The 18,972-nt window shown below is 36.8% G+C and overlaps 1 protein-coding gene across 2 annotated transcripts in view; it reads right to left on the reverse strand.

The window, feature by feature from the left end:
* LATS1 (large tumor suppressor kinase 1) overlaps positions 1-18,972 on the reverse strand; it is a 36,606-nt gene that overhangs the window by 7,584 nt on the left and 10,050 nt on the right. Inside the window, exons 2-6 of one of the 2 annotated variants that reach the window (XR_005720814.1) lie at positions 16,628-17,105; positions 12,072-12,219; positions 4,766-6,264; positions 2,846-2,908; positions 1,790-1,826 (exon numbers count right to left, since the gene is read on the reverse strand). Coding sequence is in view for 1 of the 2 variants with exons in the window: in XM_040238663.1 (XP_040094597.1) it covers positions 1,244-1,826; positions 4,766-6,264; positions 12,072-12,219; positions 16,628-16,969 (2,572 nt within the window). In the remaining variant the exon portion in view is untranslated. Of the gene's footprint in view, positions 1-1,243; positions 1,827-2,845; positions 2,909-4,765; positions 6,265-12,071; positions 12,220-16,627; positions 17,106-18,972 lie in introns of those variants that run through there. The other variant, XM_040238663.1, reaches the window with a different exon arrangement.

Raw genomic sequence — 18,972 nt, forward strand, 5'->3', positions numbered from 1 at the left:
TTTTCATTTTTATGCATTGGAGAAGGAAATGGCAGCCCACTCCGGTGTTCTTGCCTGGAGAATCCCAGGGTCAGGGGAGCCTGGTGGGCTGCCATCTATGGGGTTGCACAGAGTCAGACACGACTAAAGTGACTTAGCAGCAGCAGCAACCTGAACATTAAAGTAGGTTCAGATATCTTAAGTTCTATCTATTTAATGTAAATCCGCTTGTGTTCACAAGAAGCACTGGAGGCAATAATACTTACCTCAGAGGATTGCTGTGAACATTAAATTAGAATATATATAAAGCACCTAGTCATGGTAAGTATTCAACAAATGTTAGATTGACTTACACTTCCATTAGTGCTTGGAGGGATCTTGGAGAGGCAGTGTGGTATAGCAGAAATAACATGGGCCCTGTAAGCAGACAAATCTGGGTTCAAAGCCTAGCCCTTACACTTATTTTTTGTCTGACCATGGGCAAATTTCTAACTTAGCCTCAGGTTCTTCACTCTGCCTCACAATGACATTGTGAGGATTAAAGAGAATCATGTACATAAAGTGTTTAAACAAGCTGTATAACAGTCATATAATGGGATCCTAAAGAGCTGTGAAAATAAATGTTATTATTTATTTATATGCAGGAACACAGATGAACCTCAAACAAATATAGGAAGTCAACATAGAAGAATACATGTAGAATGATTACATTCAAATAAAGGTTCAAGGGTAGGCAAAATGAAGTAATATGTTGTTCAGGGATATGCATAAAACTATACAGAAAAGTAAAGAACTGATTATGGAGTTTTGAAATAAAGGTTACCTCTGTGGACGAAAGAAAGCAAAGTGATTGTTTAGGGACTTCAAAAATACTAATAACCTAGTTCTTAAGCTCAGTGGTGTGTAGGGGGCTTCATTTAAAAATTATTTCCAAACTGTTGTATGACAGAAAACCACAAAATTCTGTAAAGCAATTATCCTTCAATTAAAAAAAATTTTTTTTTCAAATTGTTGTCTGACACATTTCACATTAACAAAATGTAAAGAGATTAATTCAAAAATGTTAATGACATTTAGAAATAATTAATTCTAACACACACTTTCATTTTATAAATCTAAGTATCTAAAGGATTCACTCACATTTATCCAATGGAGTTAAGACCTGACCCAGGACTTCTGACTCCCATCCAGGGATAATATCATCTTATATTTTATTACACTAATAAGTCATATGAATACATACAAATTTTATGATTTTACTCACCACTCTGGTAGTACTTAGAGTCATGTGTCCATCTGAAGCCAGTGCAGAGGCCAAAGTCAGTTAATTTAATATGACCATCACGATCGATCAAAATGTTATCAGGTTTAATATCTCTATGAATAAAACCCATTTTATGAACACTTTCGACTGCACAGGTAAGTTCTGCTATGTAGAATCGTGCCAGATTTTCTGGAAAGATGCCCATTCTAATTAATAGGCTCATCATATCACCCCCAGGAATATAGTCCATTACAAAGTATAAATTGTCTTTGTCTTGGAATGAATAATAAAGACGAACTACCCATTCATTGTCAGCTTCAGCCAGGATATCTCTCTCAGCTTTGACATGAGCAACTTGATTTCGAAGCAGAACATCTTTCTTTCGAAGAGTTTTTGTTGCATACAAAGCCTTGGTATCTACTTTTCTTGCTAGACAGACTTCACCAAATGCTCCTATTCCTAATGTCTTTATCTTCACAAACATAGACTTGTCCATTTTAGCCCTCTTAAGACGGATGTAATTAGACTCTTTTTGGCAAAGCATCTTTCTCATTTGATCTTGGGCATCTTGAGATAATCCAACCTAGGCAAATAAACTTAATATTAAATGAGGAATTATCTTCTATACTAAATATTAAGAAATTGCTCAGAAAAAGTTCAGGCATATATATTTAAAGGTTAAATGCATAATAATTTTTAATAAAGCATGTTAAAATCTAGAATATATTTCAGAGAAAATTAATTATCAAAAGTGCAGCATAAGGGATAGTTAACAGGATACACAGGTGAATACATATGCAGAGTCTGCTGTGGAGAGCAAGGAGAAGATGCTACCAATGGTCAGCTTTCTACTCCTCTCTAATGTACTAAAAAAGAATTCCCAGTGTGCAATCACCAAACACGTTAACATGCACCCTCATCTATCTCTCCCTGCACATTCATCCCAAACTACATAATCAGACTGCTTTCATTATATGCATCCACTTGTAGAATGCCTATATCTCAAATATTCTCATTTTGGTCTTCATGAAAAGAAATTCTTCCACTCCAGGTTCATTTATTCTAAAAAACTGATGTATTAAGAACAAAAGAATATCTTCTCTTGTCAACCCCCTCACTAATAAGTCAGTCTTTCCTTTTATCTTTTTCAGGGCATTAGAGTAAAGGTAAGACTCACAGCCATCACTAACACAAAATGCACAGAGTATGTCCTACCTTATTTCAAAGGGACTACTTGTTTGATTATAAGGTATCTTTTAGATATTTTGGAACATTTCAAAGAAGAGTCAGTGTGACTTATGAAGATACGAAAAAAACCCCAGATAAAAATAAAAATCAAAAACCAGTGTCTAAGTAGACATGGAATACCTGGATTTAGAAGGAAAGAACAGTCTATTTATGACTAGTTAATAAAGGATTAATTTAAGAATCTAAATAGAAAAGGAATTTGTTTTGAAAAGTAGATAACTCTAGAAACGCAAGACTAATTAAAATACAGCAACCTCATGCTTCTGTTAGAATAGGCATTTGCATGCAAAATCTTTTAAGAAGGGTGGCATGCCAGACTTAGTAAAGAATTGTTTCTCTTAAAATCTTACTTGCCTACACAGTAATGGAGGCTACAGAAGTCAGCAAAGCTTCCAACACCATAAAAGTTTAAATCAGCTATTAGTGAAAGTGAAGAGGAAAAAGGAAAAATAAACTAAGAAAATACATACAGACAGACTTTAGTAAGAAATCCTAAGAGCTAAATATGGATAAGCCATATAGGTTATTATGGTATTTCTCACAATAAAATTCAGTTTATAGCAAGAGTAACTATACTGTGAAGTCAGATCCAGAAAAATCATTTTAAAAGAACAGCTCTCTCAAATGTCATGAGAAACTTTAACACAAACGAGCCTCTTAAGATTTGGGGCAGTAGATGTAAGACTGGGAGTCAAACCTCTGAACTGTAAACATGTGATTAAAAATAACAGTACCACCATAGTATCTAAAGAAGAGAGTTACATGGAATCACAACAGAAATTAATCTAAAGGGTTTAATTATTCCGATCTCCTTTTTAATAGATTTTAATAATTGCAGGACATTTTTCTAGTACATTATAAAAATAAAATTAGAAGGGGAAATAACTGAAAGGAGATGTCTCTGACCCTTCTAGTAAGACCAACCTGATGAATAAACCCCTAAGCCCCAAAACAACTATAAATAAAAATATGTTTCATAAGTTTATCAAGAGATAGGACTAAGATATTTCTAGTTTATTTTAAAATGTAAGATAATATGTAAATTCTAGAAAATAACTCTTGCTTCAGTTTCCATTAAAGGGATTATGTATGCCTAATGAGAGTCCCTTGGACTGCAAGGAGATCCAACCAGTCCATTCTGAAGGAGATCAACCCTGGGATTTCTTTAGAAGGAATGATGCTGAAGCTGAAACTCCAGTACTTTGGCTACCTCATGCGAAGAGTTGACTCACTGGAAAAGACTCTGATGCTGGGAGGGATTGGGGGCAGGAGGAGAAGGGGACGACTGAGGATGAGATGGCTGGATGGCATCACAGACTCGATGGACATGAGTCTGAGTGAACTCCGGGAGATAGCGATGGACAGGGAGGCCTGGCGTGCTGCGATTCATGGGGTCTCAGAGTCGGACACGACTAAGCGACTGAACTGAACTGAACTGAAACTGCATACTGAAAATTAAACTTTTCTTAATTTATTACAATTTTATTATAGAAAATTCTGGGTAAATCCTGAAATGCTAAAATAAAATGGTATAATCTAAAGTACTTTAATGTTTACTTACTTTTAAATAACTGATAATACATTTAGCATAAGAATACTAGACCACAGTATTTTAAAATAAACACCAAGCAAATGCATGATCAAGTATAAAAATAGAAAATTTTAAAGGTTTTATACTCAGCCATAAAAGGAATGAAATAATGCCATTTGCAGCAACATGGATGGACCTAGAGACTAATGACAACCCACTCCAGTACTCTTGCCTGGAGAATCCCATGGGGGGAGGAGCCTGGTAGGCTTCAGTCCATGGGGTCGCAAAGAGTTGGACACGACTGAGCGACTTCACTCACTCACTCACTCAGAGACTGTCATACAGAGTGAAGTAAGTCAGAAAAAGAGACAAATACAATATCGCTTATATATGGAATCAAAAAAAAAAGGTACAAATGGGCTTGTTTACAAAACAGATCTAGAGTTACAGATGTAGAAAACAAACTTACGCTTATCAGCGGAATAAGGAATAAACTGGGAGATTGGAACTGACATATACACATTACTATATATCACATAGATAACTAAAAAAGGCCTACTGTATAGCACATGGAACTCTACTCAATATTCTGTAATGGCTTATATGGGAAAAAGATATAAAAAAGAGTGGGTATATGTATATGAATAACTGATTCACTCTGCTGTACAAATGAAACTAACACAACACTGTAAACCAACTGCATTCCAATAAAAATAAAAAATAATAATATAAAAAAAATTTACCCGCATCATTTCGTTCTCTAATTGTTTTTTACGATGTAGACGTTGCTGATGAGATTTGAGCACATTTTCTACATGTTGCTCCATGAAGAATTTAAATGCCTGAGGAGAATAACTTTGAATACGAGATTCCCTTCGCTCTTCATCTTTCTTGTTTTTCCTAACAGTGATAGGTGAAGTGGTAATCTGTTTCTTTTCTTTATCTCCAGTATCAACATTGTCATAACTTTTCTCACAGTCATCTTCCTTAGGCAAGCTTGGCTGCTCTTCTTTGCTAGACTTACTGACCGATTCATATGGAGGAACAGATGGGTTTTGGTGTAGCAGATGCTTGGGATAAGGTGGTGGCGGACCTTGATAGTTTGGAGCTTCAGCAACAGGCGGCATAACAGTACCCTCAGAAAAAGGACTAGGTTGAACACTCTGAACGGGCTGCGGTATCCAAGAAGGGTGTGTAGGTGCTAAAGCAGTCTGCAGCTCTGGTTTCAATACACGTATACTTTTCACAGGCTGTTGAATGGGAGCTGGTGTAATAGCAGTGACTGTTGTAGCCGAAGGTTGAGAATTAGCAGAATGACTTGCTCTGTTTCCTAATGGGTTATTAAAAGAATTTGACCTCACTGGTATGTTAGGTTGCCACGTAGGGATTTCATGTCCGCTGCTTGGGGATGACTGGGCAGGAGCAGATGATGACTGAGGCCAAGTTGTTTGCAGTCCAGGTACATTAATGTTATAAAGTTCCATGTTATGACTATTTCTGTTTGGCACCATCATAGCTTGAGGAATGTTCCCATTTGTGTATGATGACGGAGCAGCAGAACCCCCTGTTTGTAAAGCAGAGGGGCTTTGTCCATTAGTTGGGGTCAGAGGATATGGAGGGGGTGGCTGCCGATTGACAGTGCCAGCAGAGACAACATTCTGGTGCATCATAAACTCAGTCTGACCACTACCATTCTGAATTCCAGGTCTCCCGGGTGGAAAATTAAATTTGTTAGAACTCTGCATGATGATTGGCTGTCTGCCAACAGGAACAGAATTAATGCCTCTCTGTCCCTGATTAGGAGGATTCATCGGGGATGTGTTAAGAGGTGGTGGAGGATAGCCCTCCTGCCAGGCTCCAGGTGGAACTGGAGAGATTCGGGAGATGACGTAGTCCATGTTCCCAGAATAGCGCTTTGTTTGAGAGTTTGGTTCCCATGATGGGGGAGGCGGAGTTGTACCTCTTGGAGGGGGAGTCTGGCCTCTTGGAGGTGGCGGAGGAGTGACACTCCTTACTTGAGGAGGTGGTGGGGGGTTCACTCTCTGTCCATTGCTAGGATGAGCTTGAGTAAACGCTGTTATACCAGATCCTGACAAAGGTCTTCCTACATCTGTCTGTGAGTTGGGACTTTCAGAACGGTATGCTACACTTTCTCCTAGTGGTGGACCATGTCTCTGAGGAACTAAGGATTCTTTAGAACCCTTCCAGCTTTGTTTACGGTTAATTGATTGTTGCACACTCCCTATGGGAATAAAACAGAAAAAAACAACATGCTTTTTAACCTCCTACTTTTGAAAAATTTAGCTTGGAATTCTAAGGCTACTAAAAGATAATACTCATTCAAGAATTACAAAAATAAAATTTCAGCATGTGATTTTATATTTTAGAATTTTATCCATTTTTGACTAGGTAATACCTTCTCATAGCTTAAAATTCAGGCAGTACAAAAGGACACGGATCCCTGGCCCTTAGCCAACCAATGTCACTGAAGGTAACCAATGTCATCAGTAAGATATTTTAGGAATACACAAGTGAATAGTACTAGAAAGGGGAAAGGAAACCCTCCTACACTGTTGGTGGGAATGTAAATTGGTACAGCCACTATGGAGATTCATCAAAAAACTAAAACTAAAAGTTGCCATATGATCCAGCAATACCACTCCTGGGCATGTATTTGGACAAAACTATAATCTGAAAAGATACATGTACCCCAGTGTTCACAGCAGCACTATTTACAATAGCAAAGACATGAAAGAAACCTAAGTGTCCATTAACAAATGAATGAATAAAGATGTAGCGTACACACACACACACCCCCACAGGAATATTAGTCATAAAAGAAGAATGAAATAATGCTATTTGCAGCTACATGGATGCAACTAGAGATGATCATACTAAGCAAAATAAGTCAGAAAGAGAAAGACAAATAACATATATCACTTATAGATGGAATCTAAAATGTGACACAAATGAACTCATCTGAGAAACAGACTCACAGACATAAATAGATTTCTGGTTGTCAAGGGGGTGAGGGTAGAGGTGGGGGAGGTTGGATTGGGAGTTTGGGGCTAGCAGATGTAAACTATTATATTTAGAGTGAATAAACAAAAAGGTTCTATTATATAGCAAAGGGAACTATATTTAATGTCCATTATGGTAATAAACCATAATGGAAAAAAATGAAAATAAATAAATATATATATATAAAACTGAACCATTTTGCTGTACATCAGAAACAATATAAATTGACTATACTTCAATTAAAAAAAACAATATACCTCCTATATATACTATTGTGCCTGGGTCTTTTCATTTAAAAAACCAAAGATTCTATATTAGTATATAAAACAGTTTTTTACTTAAAAAAAAAAGTTATTACAGTTTTTCACTACATGGTTGTACCCAGATTTATTTAATCAGTTTCCCTGATGGCTATCAAAGTGGTTTCCAATCTTTTGGTTTACCCCTCCCCTCCGAAAGCAATGAAGAATTTTGTACAGATGTCATTTCATAGATATGTTAGGTAGATAAATTATTAGAAATGGCATTATTGAGCCAAAGGATGCGTCCATTTGTAGTTTTGATAAATAGAACACTAATTTTAAATATATTTCAGTATGGCTTTTAAAACAAAAAAGGGATAACTAGACACTAAATAAGGTAGAGATTTTACAGAGTCTCTATTTAATGGAATTTCCAAATAAACAGGCAAGAAAACATACAATACCAAAGGAAAAAAAAATGTGTTCAAAATAGTTTTGTCGCTTAGAAAAGGGCTGATATAATGTATTTAAAATATATGTAAAATACATTTGTATAAAATACAATACACATAAATAACATATTCCAGAAGGATTAAACATTTAAATGTTAAAGATGATACCATACAAGTACACTAGGAAAAAAGCAGTGAACATTTGTTAATACTGGGGTACTTCTTTGTACCTCCTGGGAAGGTCTTCCAAAGTATGACAAATATAGAGAACAATAAAGTAAAAGACTGATAGATTTAAGTACATAAAACACTTAGCACCATTCAAAACAAAACAAATAAGAAACACTCATAAATTTGAAAGGTCAACACCACATTACCCTGGGAGAAAATGTATTTAAGAACATATGAAAAAGAAACTGGTAAATATTCAGAATGGACAGTTTAACACTATTTTACCTAAGTTTGTCAGCATCCTAGGGCTATAATTTCTGGGACAGTCATCACTCTGGGCAAGTTACACAAGTCCACTGACCACAGGCTCAGTCTTACCTTCCTCAGAGAGTCAGCTGAGGCCAAATGCACCAAATCACTCTCCCACTTTTACCAGTTAAGATGAAATACCTGCAGCCCTCAAGTACTTGCAACCCTCAAGTACACTGTGCTTAGTTGTGCTCAGCTGCTCAGTCGTGTCCAACTCCTTACGACCCCATGGACTGCAGCCTGCCAGGCTCCTCTGTACATGGGGATTCTCTAGGCAAGAATACTGGAGTGGGTTGCCACGCACTCCTTCAAGGGGATCTTCCCAATCCAGGCATCGAACCCAGATCTTCCACACTGCAGTAGGATTCTTTACCATCTGAGCCACAGGGAAGCCCCAAGTACACTGCCACCCTTATTGCTATGAACCTCCCATGAAGATCTCTGTTCTTCTACTTCCTAAACACCTGACTACTGCCCTCTAGACACACTTTATTCTATGACGAGCAAATGTTCCTCCATTACTGACCTCTGCTCCAAGCTTTCCCCTACCTTCTTAAAGCAGATTATCATCTGCTGACACTACTTTCCTTTCAGCCCTTTGCAATTAAGGTTTCCTTTAAAAAATAAACTGGGTTAAAAGGTGGAGCTCCATTTCTTTGCTCTCCAATTATGTTTCTAGATCATGGTTATTTCTGCATTCTCTTTTAAAAAGCCAGTTCTTTAGAAGCTCATGCTATCTGTGGGAGGTCACATTCATTCTTTTAATGTTCACTTAATGAACACCTACTTGCTCACCTTCATTCACCCATAAATTCTAACTTTGATGCTCTCCGCTAAGCCCTGACAACATTTTATAACTTCAACATCCACATGGACAAGCCATGAATCACCCTGGTTCCAGGTTCAATCCCTGGTCAAGGAACTAAGACCCTGAAAGTGGTGCGGCACTGCACCCTTCTCCCCCACCCCAACACAAAAGAGGTGAAAACTGGATAAGAATTCTGAAGTATCAAGCTAGGATCTTCAACAAATTCTGCAATATAATGGGACACTTTCACTTGGATAACTCAATGAACCTAACTAAACCTTATGTCAAAAACCAGACTTATGAACTTTCTCCACCAAAGTCTGTCCTCTGAGCATTCCCTTTCATAACATGAGGCCTCACCATCCATTTTTATACACAAAAGCCTAAGAGTCACCCCACTCTGTTATCACCTACCACATGCAATCTGTATCTATGTTATCAATTTTATTCCTATCTCTTTCTTAATTCATTCAATTTTTCTCCACCACCATCTCCCTAGTCCAGATGACCTTCATTTCCTGTGTACTGTATTTCTTATCAAGTCTACACCCTCCTTTGCTCTAATTCATTCTCATCCATTGCAGCTATCTTTCTGAAACACAAAGTGAATCATGTCATTACCCTGCTTGAAATGTTTCTGTTACCTCCTACTGCTCTTAGGATAAAATCAGTAGACAGTCCTGCATAGTCAGGCCCCTATGCACTTCTCCACTCATATCTTATACTCTTGTTTTCAGTGTTTGAGTCACATTCATTTCTTCGAATGTACATACCTTACTGAAAGAAAAGTCAAAGCAAAAGTTGCTCAGTTGTGTCCGACTCTTTGTGACCCCATAGACTATACAGTCCATGGAATTCTCTAGGCCAGAATACTGGAGTGGGTAGCCTTTCTCTTCTCCAGGAGACCTTCCCAACCCAGGGATTGAAGCCAGGTCTCCCGTGTTGCCAAACAAGCCATGCATAGGAACAAACTTCCTCACTAAACCCATCCCCACTAACCCTTTCTTTCTTCAGATATCAGCTCTATTATCAGTTTAACAGGAAGGTTTTCTCTGATGTCTTTGATCAGGTCAAAAACCCCTCTATCGTATAAGTCCACAGAATCACGTAACTCTCCTCTCTTCATTCATACTTGTAATTCTACATGTATTTCTGTATTTGATCTCCCTTACTAGAATCTCAACTCCAAAAAAGGGCAAGAACTTTATACCCAATGCCAAGCAAAGGGCCTGAAACAGGAATTGACAATAAAAATTTGCTGAATGAAAGAATGAAAATATTAGGCCTCTTACAAATCAATTTAAAAAGATAAACACAAGATTAAGAAAGAATTAAAATGTCAATTTAAAAACAATCAATAAACAAATGTTCAAGCTCACCAGTGATCAAAGAAATGTGGATGTAAACTGATAGTACTTTCATAACCATTAAACATATGAAAAGGATAATACCTAGGATTTACAAATACAGGCATTCTCATATTAAACTGATTGGGACAGTCTAAGTTGGTAACACCTTTCTGGACAGCAATACAGGCATATCTTGGATGGAGACAGTTGTGGGTTCAGTTTTAGGACAGGTCAGTAAGGTGAATAATGCGATAAAGTGAGTCATACAGACTTTTTGGTTTCTCTGTGCATAGAAAGGTTATGTTTACCTTATACACACACACATGTGAATATATGAATATATATATACACACACATCATAGTAAATGGGTAATAGCATTACATCTAAAAAACAATGTACATATCTTATTAAAAATATTTTACTGCTAAAAAAAAAAGGCTAACCATCATCTGAGTCTTCAGTGAGTCATACTCTTTATTGGTGGAAGGTTTGAAATATTTCGAGGATTACCAAAATATGACACAGAGACATGAACTGAGCAAACGCTGCTTGCAAAATGGCACCAACAGACTTGCCTGGTGCAGAGTTGCCACAAACCTTCAATTTGTAAAAATATGCAGTATCTGCAAAGTGCAATGAAGTGAAGCACAACAATATGAAGTATGCCCATAAGAAAAACTTTCTGTAAATCCTTGAAAATTTACTTTTACCTAATCATCAGAAACGTACAAAGATTTAGGTAAAAGGGCATTTACTTCAGTATGTCTGTAATGGCCAAAAAAAGGGAGCCAGGCAAATGTCAAAAAATGAGAGGCTGGCTAAATAACATATGTGACAAATCTATCTCACTGTAGCCAAGTGTTTTGTAGGACACTTAATAACAATGAAAGTTATACATGGTGAAGTAAGTGAATAAAGCAGGTTTTAATATGCCCTCTGCTTTCACTCAGAGAAGGCGATGGCACCCCACTCCAGTACTCTTGCCTGGAAAATCCCATGGATGGAGGAGCCTGGTAGGCTGCAGTCCATGGGGTCGCTAAGAGTTGGACATGACTGAGCGACTTCCCTTTCACTTTTCACTTTCATGCATTGGAGAAGGAAATGGCAACCCACTCCAGTGTTCTTGCCTGGAGAATCCCAGGGATGGGGGAGCCTGGTGGGCTGCCATCTATGGGGTCGCACAGAGTGAGACACAACTGAAGTGACTTAGCAGCAGCAGCAGCTGCTTTCACTTAAACAATAAACAAAATACACACATATAAATCCACTCATTTTTCACAGGAAAAAAAGACTAAGAAATAAAACATACCAAAGTCTGGTGGGTATTTATAGTGGTGCTTTATTTCGTTTACTTTCTAAATCTATTACGAACATGTTTCACAATAAGAAAAGATTATATACATGCAAAATGAATAGTTTGAATGATATTTATGGTTAAAAAGAAAAATATTTCAGTTGCATTATAACCAATCAAGGAGTTCTCAACCTAGACTGCTGCTTATCAGAATTAACTATGGAACTTTAGGTCCCCATCTGCAAATTCATTTTGGTTTAACAACTATAATGTTATTATTCTGGCTTGAGACTCTCACTGTGATGCTTTTAACAGTTCCTAAGATAAAACATTTTATATACTTAAATATTTTTAAATATTATAAAATAAGAGATTAGAAAAAAAAAAACATTGATTAATCACCTGGCTTCAAGTTGGCATTAACAGGTCTGGCAGCTGCTGCGGCCATCTGTTCCCGTCGAGGATCTTGATAACTCATTTTACTGATGAATTCAATTGCGGCTTCTATACTTCTGTTATTAGTTTTCTGAAGAGCTTGTATAACCATATCCTGACATGAAGTTTAATAAAATTTAAATCATATAATTAATAAGAGGAAAGAACACTATAACTTCCACCAGAGAAGTTCATAATTTTGAGGAACAAGGCCTCAAGCCATAGTACTAATGTCCTGTTTGTAAAACTACTATGAGGGGGAGAGACAAGATAAGGGTAGGGTATTAAGAGGTACAAACTACTATAGATAAAATAAATAAGCTACAAGGTATAGCACAGTAAAAGTATAAAAATCCATACAATCTCAAATTACTAGAGAAAACAAAACAAACCCTCAAATCCTTCAAATGTTTCTTTAATATCTGCACCTTTACATAAAGTATTCCTGTTTTCTTCTAGGGTTTTTTCCCAGATACAGTCATAACATGCTTCTGAATTTTCTCATTCTTAATTTCATTCTTACATAAACAGAGACTATCAGATTGCTAAAAACAGTATCAATCAACATACTGGAAACCACTCTTTTGCATCATGGGAAGTAGTTTATTAAACTTCTCTGCGTGTTTATTAGTAAAAGACCTATGTTGTTCTGGTTCCTACCTTCTTAAGAGTTTAAGGACACAAATATAAGACAAATGGTAGAGGGAAAACACTCAGACTTTATATGATTATGTTACAAAGACTTTAGGAGACTATGTGGTATGACAGGAAAAAAAAAAAAGGAGTTTGAGATCAACTGGAACCAAAGAGTCTGAGTTCCAGCAGCCCTGTATTATTTTCTCATGCTTAGAAGCAAAAATACACTCCAGCCTCACTTTAGAACTGAGTGAACTTTGTCACCTTAATTTAACATCTCAGAGCTCAATTTCTTCATCTGTAATTCACTCAGAATTGACATGAGGATTACACAAGAAAATATGTGAAAGCACAGCAGCACAGTGCCTGGAGCTCAGATATGGCTTGTCCTGCTCTGTTCCTTATTCTTTATGTTATGTAAACATAGATTATACACTAACATGCAGAAAGTATACTGATACACATTTTTCAAGAGGGAGGCAGCTACTTACTTGTCCTATAGGATTTACTATTTCAAAAACTACTTTTAAATGAAAAACGGCTTAGGAAGACTAATGGGTTGAACAGATACTGTTAGACAATAGTCTTACACAAAATGACTGGAGGTGACTGTGAGGCCTAGTAAAAAAAGGCTGTGGCAGAGACTTGCTGGTTACTCAAGATCTATTCTTTCTTTAAAAAGTTACTAGGAGTTTGATTGAAGTTTTCCTTATACCTACAGTGGCCACATGACAATTCTGACCAATGAGACAAAAACACAAGGATTTCTGGAGGAACGCTGCTATCACTGATTTAGGTATTGGTCCTTCTTGTGTCCTGTTTCTTAGACAACAGATAAAAAGGTACACTGTGGTCACATTTTATGTGATCAGACTTTGCAAATTTGTAGTGAGACACAAAGGATTAGTAAGTCTCACTTTATGTGCAAATTTAAAATAATACAAATCACCCAAATTAAAATTCATCAGGGAGTGCTTAACTTTAAAACTGTTAAACCAAGTGAACTGCACACTGTATTTATGCTATTATCACATGGCAGTGCCATCTCAGTTGGTAAGAAAACTGATATCCACCATTCTTGTTCAACACTGTGAAAACCATATCCTTAAGTGCATTAGAATTTCAGCTTGTGATTTTGATGATTAATTATTATGCTTTTATTTTTGAATTTTATTGCTATGTTAAAATATTTGTTACATCTGTAACAATATCACCCAAGTGTTCCTTAAGTGGGGGTGTTAGTGCCTGTGTGAAAGAGCACCCTCAAATCAGTAACTTTGGAATAGAAGTCCTGTATGATAGAAAATATTATGTCCATATTGCTGTGCTTTGGTTGCTTAGAAGCAAAAATATATTCCAGTGATTGTAGCTATATGTGACCCAAGAATACAGTGATCCTATTTCATATTTATTCCTATGAGGAAATTAATCTTGAAATATTTAAGGCAAAAAAAAAAAAAACAGAGTAAGTGAAAACTGAATCAGAATTTTGAAGTACCAAGTTAGAATCTTGAACAAATTCTGCAATACAATGGGAAGCTATCAGAAAGAATAATTCAGGAGGCAGAAGTAAATTGCCATACTCTTTATATCACTGCAAGTATAAATAATACCATTCCTTCCTTATTTGAATAAATGAGGATTGATAAATGTCTAAATGTTTTTAGTAAAGCAACCTTGCTTAAGGGGCTACTAATGTCATAAGGTAAACAATTTTGAAATGTGTGACTGCAGTAAAGCTAACATCTTTGCAATGCAAAGCAACTCTTGTTATTATTGCCAACAGATAAAGAACAGGGCACTGACCAATGCCTTACAATTCTTAAAATTGTTTATGTTAGAAAAAAATTTAAAGTTCCTTAAAACTATGGTGGCTTCCCTTGTGGCTCAGCTGGTAAAGAATCCGCCTACAATGAGTGAGACCTGAGTTCGACCCCTGGGTTGGGAAGATTCCCCGGAGAAGGGAAAGGCTAACCACTCCAGTATTCTGGCCTGGAGAATTCCATGGACTATACAGTCCATGGGGTCACAAAGTGTTGGACACAGCTGAGCAACTTTCACAGTAAGGGAATGGAACATTTTTGTTATGATTCCCTATCCTGACTGATGGGTTCACACAGAGTAAGAGTTCCATAAATACGTATTTTAATGATGTGACTTAATCTGACATACACAGTATCACTTAAGGGCCTTTATAGTATAGCCATGTGCTTTCCTAAACTTCCTCTTCCTAGTACTATGTAAGAGGAAAGTAAAAGATCATGATTCAGCCTTCTCTTTATTCTCTGTCGTGTGACTAAAGGATTAGGAAGAAAGTACTCTAAACAATCTCCATTCAAGCCATTTCTTCAATCCCCCAACTATTAACCAGGTCTTCTCCTCTACATATATTTTCTGGTGCAAATCCAACATTTTTAGAACATTTAAATATAAAATTAATAGGAAATAAGATTAATCAAATGAAGAGAATGGGCCAGAAAGAATCTTTTTTCTTCCTAGTTTTGTTGCAAATTTCCCTTTTCAAATTCATTACTATAATGCCTACTTAGATTCTCATTTTTAAAATTAAACATAGAGATAGCTGAAAATGTGGTCACTAGAATATTAACAAAGTGAAGAAATTTTAAGGGTAATTATTTTTGTGTGGTGAAGCTAAAGATAATTTTTAGTTTTTGTCCTTATATGGTTTAATTTTTAACATGGAATAGATACTTTTAAAATCAGGAAAAAAGTTACTATAATTTTTAAAGAAAATGTAATCAATGCCTGATTATTCATACTTAGTTATAATTTCCATGGCGAATTTTTACCTAGAATGATTTCTGCCATATAAAATATTCACCTGAAGAATATAATCACAGAAAAGAAATTTTATTAGTTACTTAAACAAAATATGATCAAATAATAAAGGCTATGAAAACTTTAAAAATGAGTTCTAAAGGTAAAAATATTAAAGTTAGTATAATTAACATGAACTGAAATTTCATCAAAAAACTGAAATTCCTGGAGATTGATCAACAAGTAAATTTTTAGTTTTTGTGAGTTTAAGACTTGTATCTGAGAGTTATGTGAGCATAACTGCTTAATGATATCTCTGATTGTACTTCCTTCTCTGTAACATAAGCTTAAACTTCATATCCTTAGGGCTATCATTTCAACAGCCACTCAGCTCACCATAGCAACTATGACACACAAGCAGATGTCCTTACCCTGACCCCACCTGTGGCTTTCCTCACCTGCACTTTGGCTCTGACTTCATAACCTTTTAAATCTCAGAACCACAGAAAAAAACTAAAGAAATATTAATCATTTTGCTTCAATAACTAATGAAATTGTAAACAACATTCTTTGCTTGTAGAATGTACATATTTGTATGACTCACTGGAAAAGACTCTAATGCTGGGAAAGACTGAAGGCAGGAGAAGGGGACAACAAATGATGAGATGGTTGGATGGCATCACTGACTTGGTGGACATGAGTTTGAGCATGTTGGTGATGGACAGGGAAGCCTGGTGTGCTACAGTCTATGGGGTCACAAAGAGTCGGACACGACTGAGTGACTGAACTGACGGTAGTTGGTGGTTCAGTCGCTAAGTCATGTCCGACTCTTGCGACCCCCATGGACTGTAGCCTGCCAGGTTCCTCTGTCCATGGGATTCTCCAGGCAAAAATACTGGAGTGGGTTGCTATTTCCTTCTCCAGGAGATCTTCCCAACCCAGGAATCAAACCCGTCTCCTGCACTGCAGGCAGATTCTCTAGGGACTGAGCTACCAGGGAAGCCCTACGTATTTGTGTACATAAATAAATCCTCAAAGGAAACACTTAGGCAGATCACCTAAAGTGCTACACAGTATAAGTTAAGAAAAATTCTTTTAACAGTGTTTACCTCATCAAATCCAGCAGCTTGCAAGTCTTGAAGCATTTGTGGATTAACTTCTGAAGGACTCCGACTTGTTTCATTTGCAAATGGTTGTAGAGAGTTTCGAATTTCCAGCAAGGCTTTATGATGCATCCCAAACTTGGGTGGATTTCTGACTTGACGCGGATCTTCAGCTGACATTTTACCCATGTTTTGCTCAGCCTTAGCAGCATCCGATGGTTTGGATAAGTTCCTAAGGGATTCCCGAATTTCTTGCAGCATCTGCCGACTGCTGCCAGTGTAGTTACTGGCAGGAAAGGTCTTAGGCCTCATTTGTCTATATCCTTCTGGCTTTTCACTTCTCTTCATGAAAACATCTATATGTATAACCCACACAAAAGACTTCTTTAACAGCTACTTGATTGAGATTCAGAGCTTTCCCTTGAGCAAAACTTAAAAAAAATCTTTTGCAGAAGTCCCCAGGAATGCTACAATTCTTTACAATCTAAATAAAAGAAAAAATAAACAAAGCTATAAAGTGACTGACTGATAAAGCAGTGCCATGCACAGCAGGTATCCCCTTATCCAGGGGGTATACCTTTTAAGACCACAAGTAGATGCCTGAAACTTCAGATAGTACCCAACCCTATATATACAGTAGACCTCTGAACAACATGGGCTTGAACCCCATGGGTCCACTCATATGTGGATTTTTTTCAACAAATAGGTACTACAGTACAACACAATCTGGTGGTTGGTTGAATCCAAGGATGCTGAATGGAGGGCTGACTGTAAAGTTATACTCAAATTTTCAATGGCACAGAGGAACGGCATCCCAGCCCTTGAGTTGTTCAAGAGTCAACTGTACTGTTTTTTCCTATACATACATAACTATGATAAAGTTTAATTTAAGTACAGTAAAAAAACTAACAACTAATAATAAAGTAGAACAGCTATGGGAATTCCTTGGCAGTCCAGTGGTTAGGATTCTGTACTCTCATTCCCCAGATGCCTCAAGTTCAATACCAGGTCAGGGAACTAACATCCCACAAGCCATGGGGCACTTCCCCCTCCCCCCCCCAAAAGATTTATAACAGCATACATGTAACAACATGAATGTAGTTTCTCTCTCAAAATACCTTACTGTATAAATGTTATGTCTTAACTAAGCACATATCATATACTGGGGCGATAGCTTTCATAGTTTGAGGTGTAAGAGCATAACTAGTACACATTTCTGTTTTTCTTTTGCACAACCACAATTTTGTGTATAGAAGATTTGTTCTTATGGCAGATCTTAAAGTTTCAGCACATATTTTCTTCCTTATTAAACTGAGAACTTTCACTTTAAACAAGCACTTGATGGCTTTTCTTTGGCATATCTGAATTGCCAGCATCACTACTCTTGTGCTTCGGGGCTGTTATTAAATTCTCTCAGTATCTAGGTTGTACTTCATTTATAGCCATCTAGGCATTCCTTTAGTTTGGGTTTCAACTCCAAGTTAGCCATCATTTTACTATTATTATTTACCATTCCAAAGATGGTTCTCCTTAATAAAGAGGGAAAAAACAAAATAAGAATAGGTTTGCTTCTCTATGTCAAGATACATTTGCCTTCCATTCCCCTAACACAGAAACTGGTAAATACAGGCAGTGCAGAAGTATCTGTTAAACTAATAAATGCAAGTGATTTATTCCTTTTTACTCTTAAGAAAATATAATTTTATTTCAATTATTTTAAAAAATGCACCCTATTGAAAAAATTCAAATATCATGTAATTATGTAAGGTAGAAGTCCCTCATAATTCCCTCCCTCAACAGAGAATCACTGTAGTAGGGTGAATAATAATATCCCCAAAGCTAACCACTTCCTGATCCTTGGAATCTGCAAATGTTACCTTATTTGGAAAAAGGGACTTTGCAGATATCATTAAAGGATCTTCAAATGGGGAGATTATCACAGATTATCCAGTTGAGCAAGTACATGCATGAGAGGCAGGGGGAGATTTGATACACAGAAGAGATGGAGGCAATATGACCATGGAGGCAGGGACTAGAGGGTGCAGCCAGAAGCCAAGGAATGCTGGCAGCCAAACGAAGATGGAAATGACAAGGAACTGCTTTTCTCCTAGAACCTCTAAGGAACAGTGGCCTCACTGATGATTTAATTTTGGGCCAGTGACACTGATTTTGGAATTCTTGCCTCTAGAACTGTAAAAGCATACATTTATGCTGTTTTAAGCTTTCAGTTTTATAGTAATGTGATTGGGTTGGCCCAAACCCAAACAAACTTTTGGGCCAATCCAATATATAAGATGAAAGAAAGCAACATAATCACTACTTTTTAAAGTCACTACTATTAATACTGCATA

The sequence above is a fragment of the Oryx dammah genome, unplaced genomic scaffold, assembly GCF_014754425.2.
Source record: "Oryx dammah isolate SB20612 unplaced genomic scaffold, SCBI_Odam_1.1 HiC_scaffold_4, whole genome shotgun sequence".
NCBI classification, from domain to species: Eukaryota; Metazoa; Chordata; class Mammalia; order Artiodactyla; family Bovidae; genus Oryx; species Oryx dammah.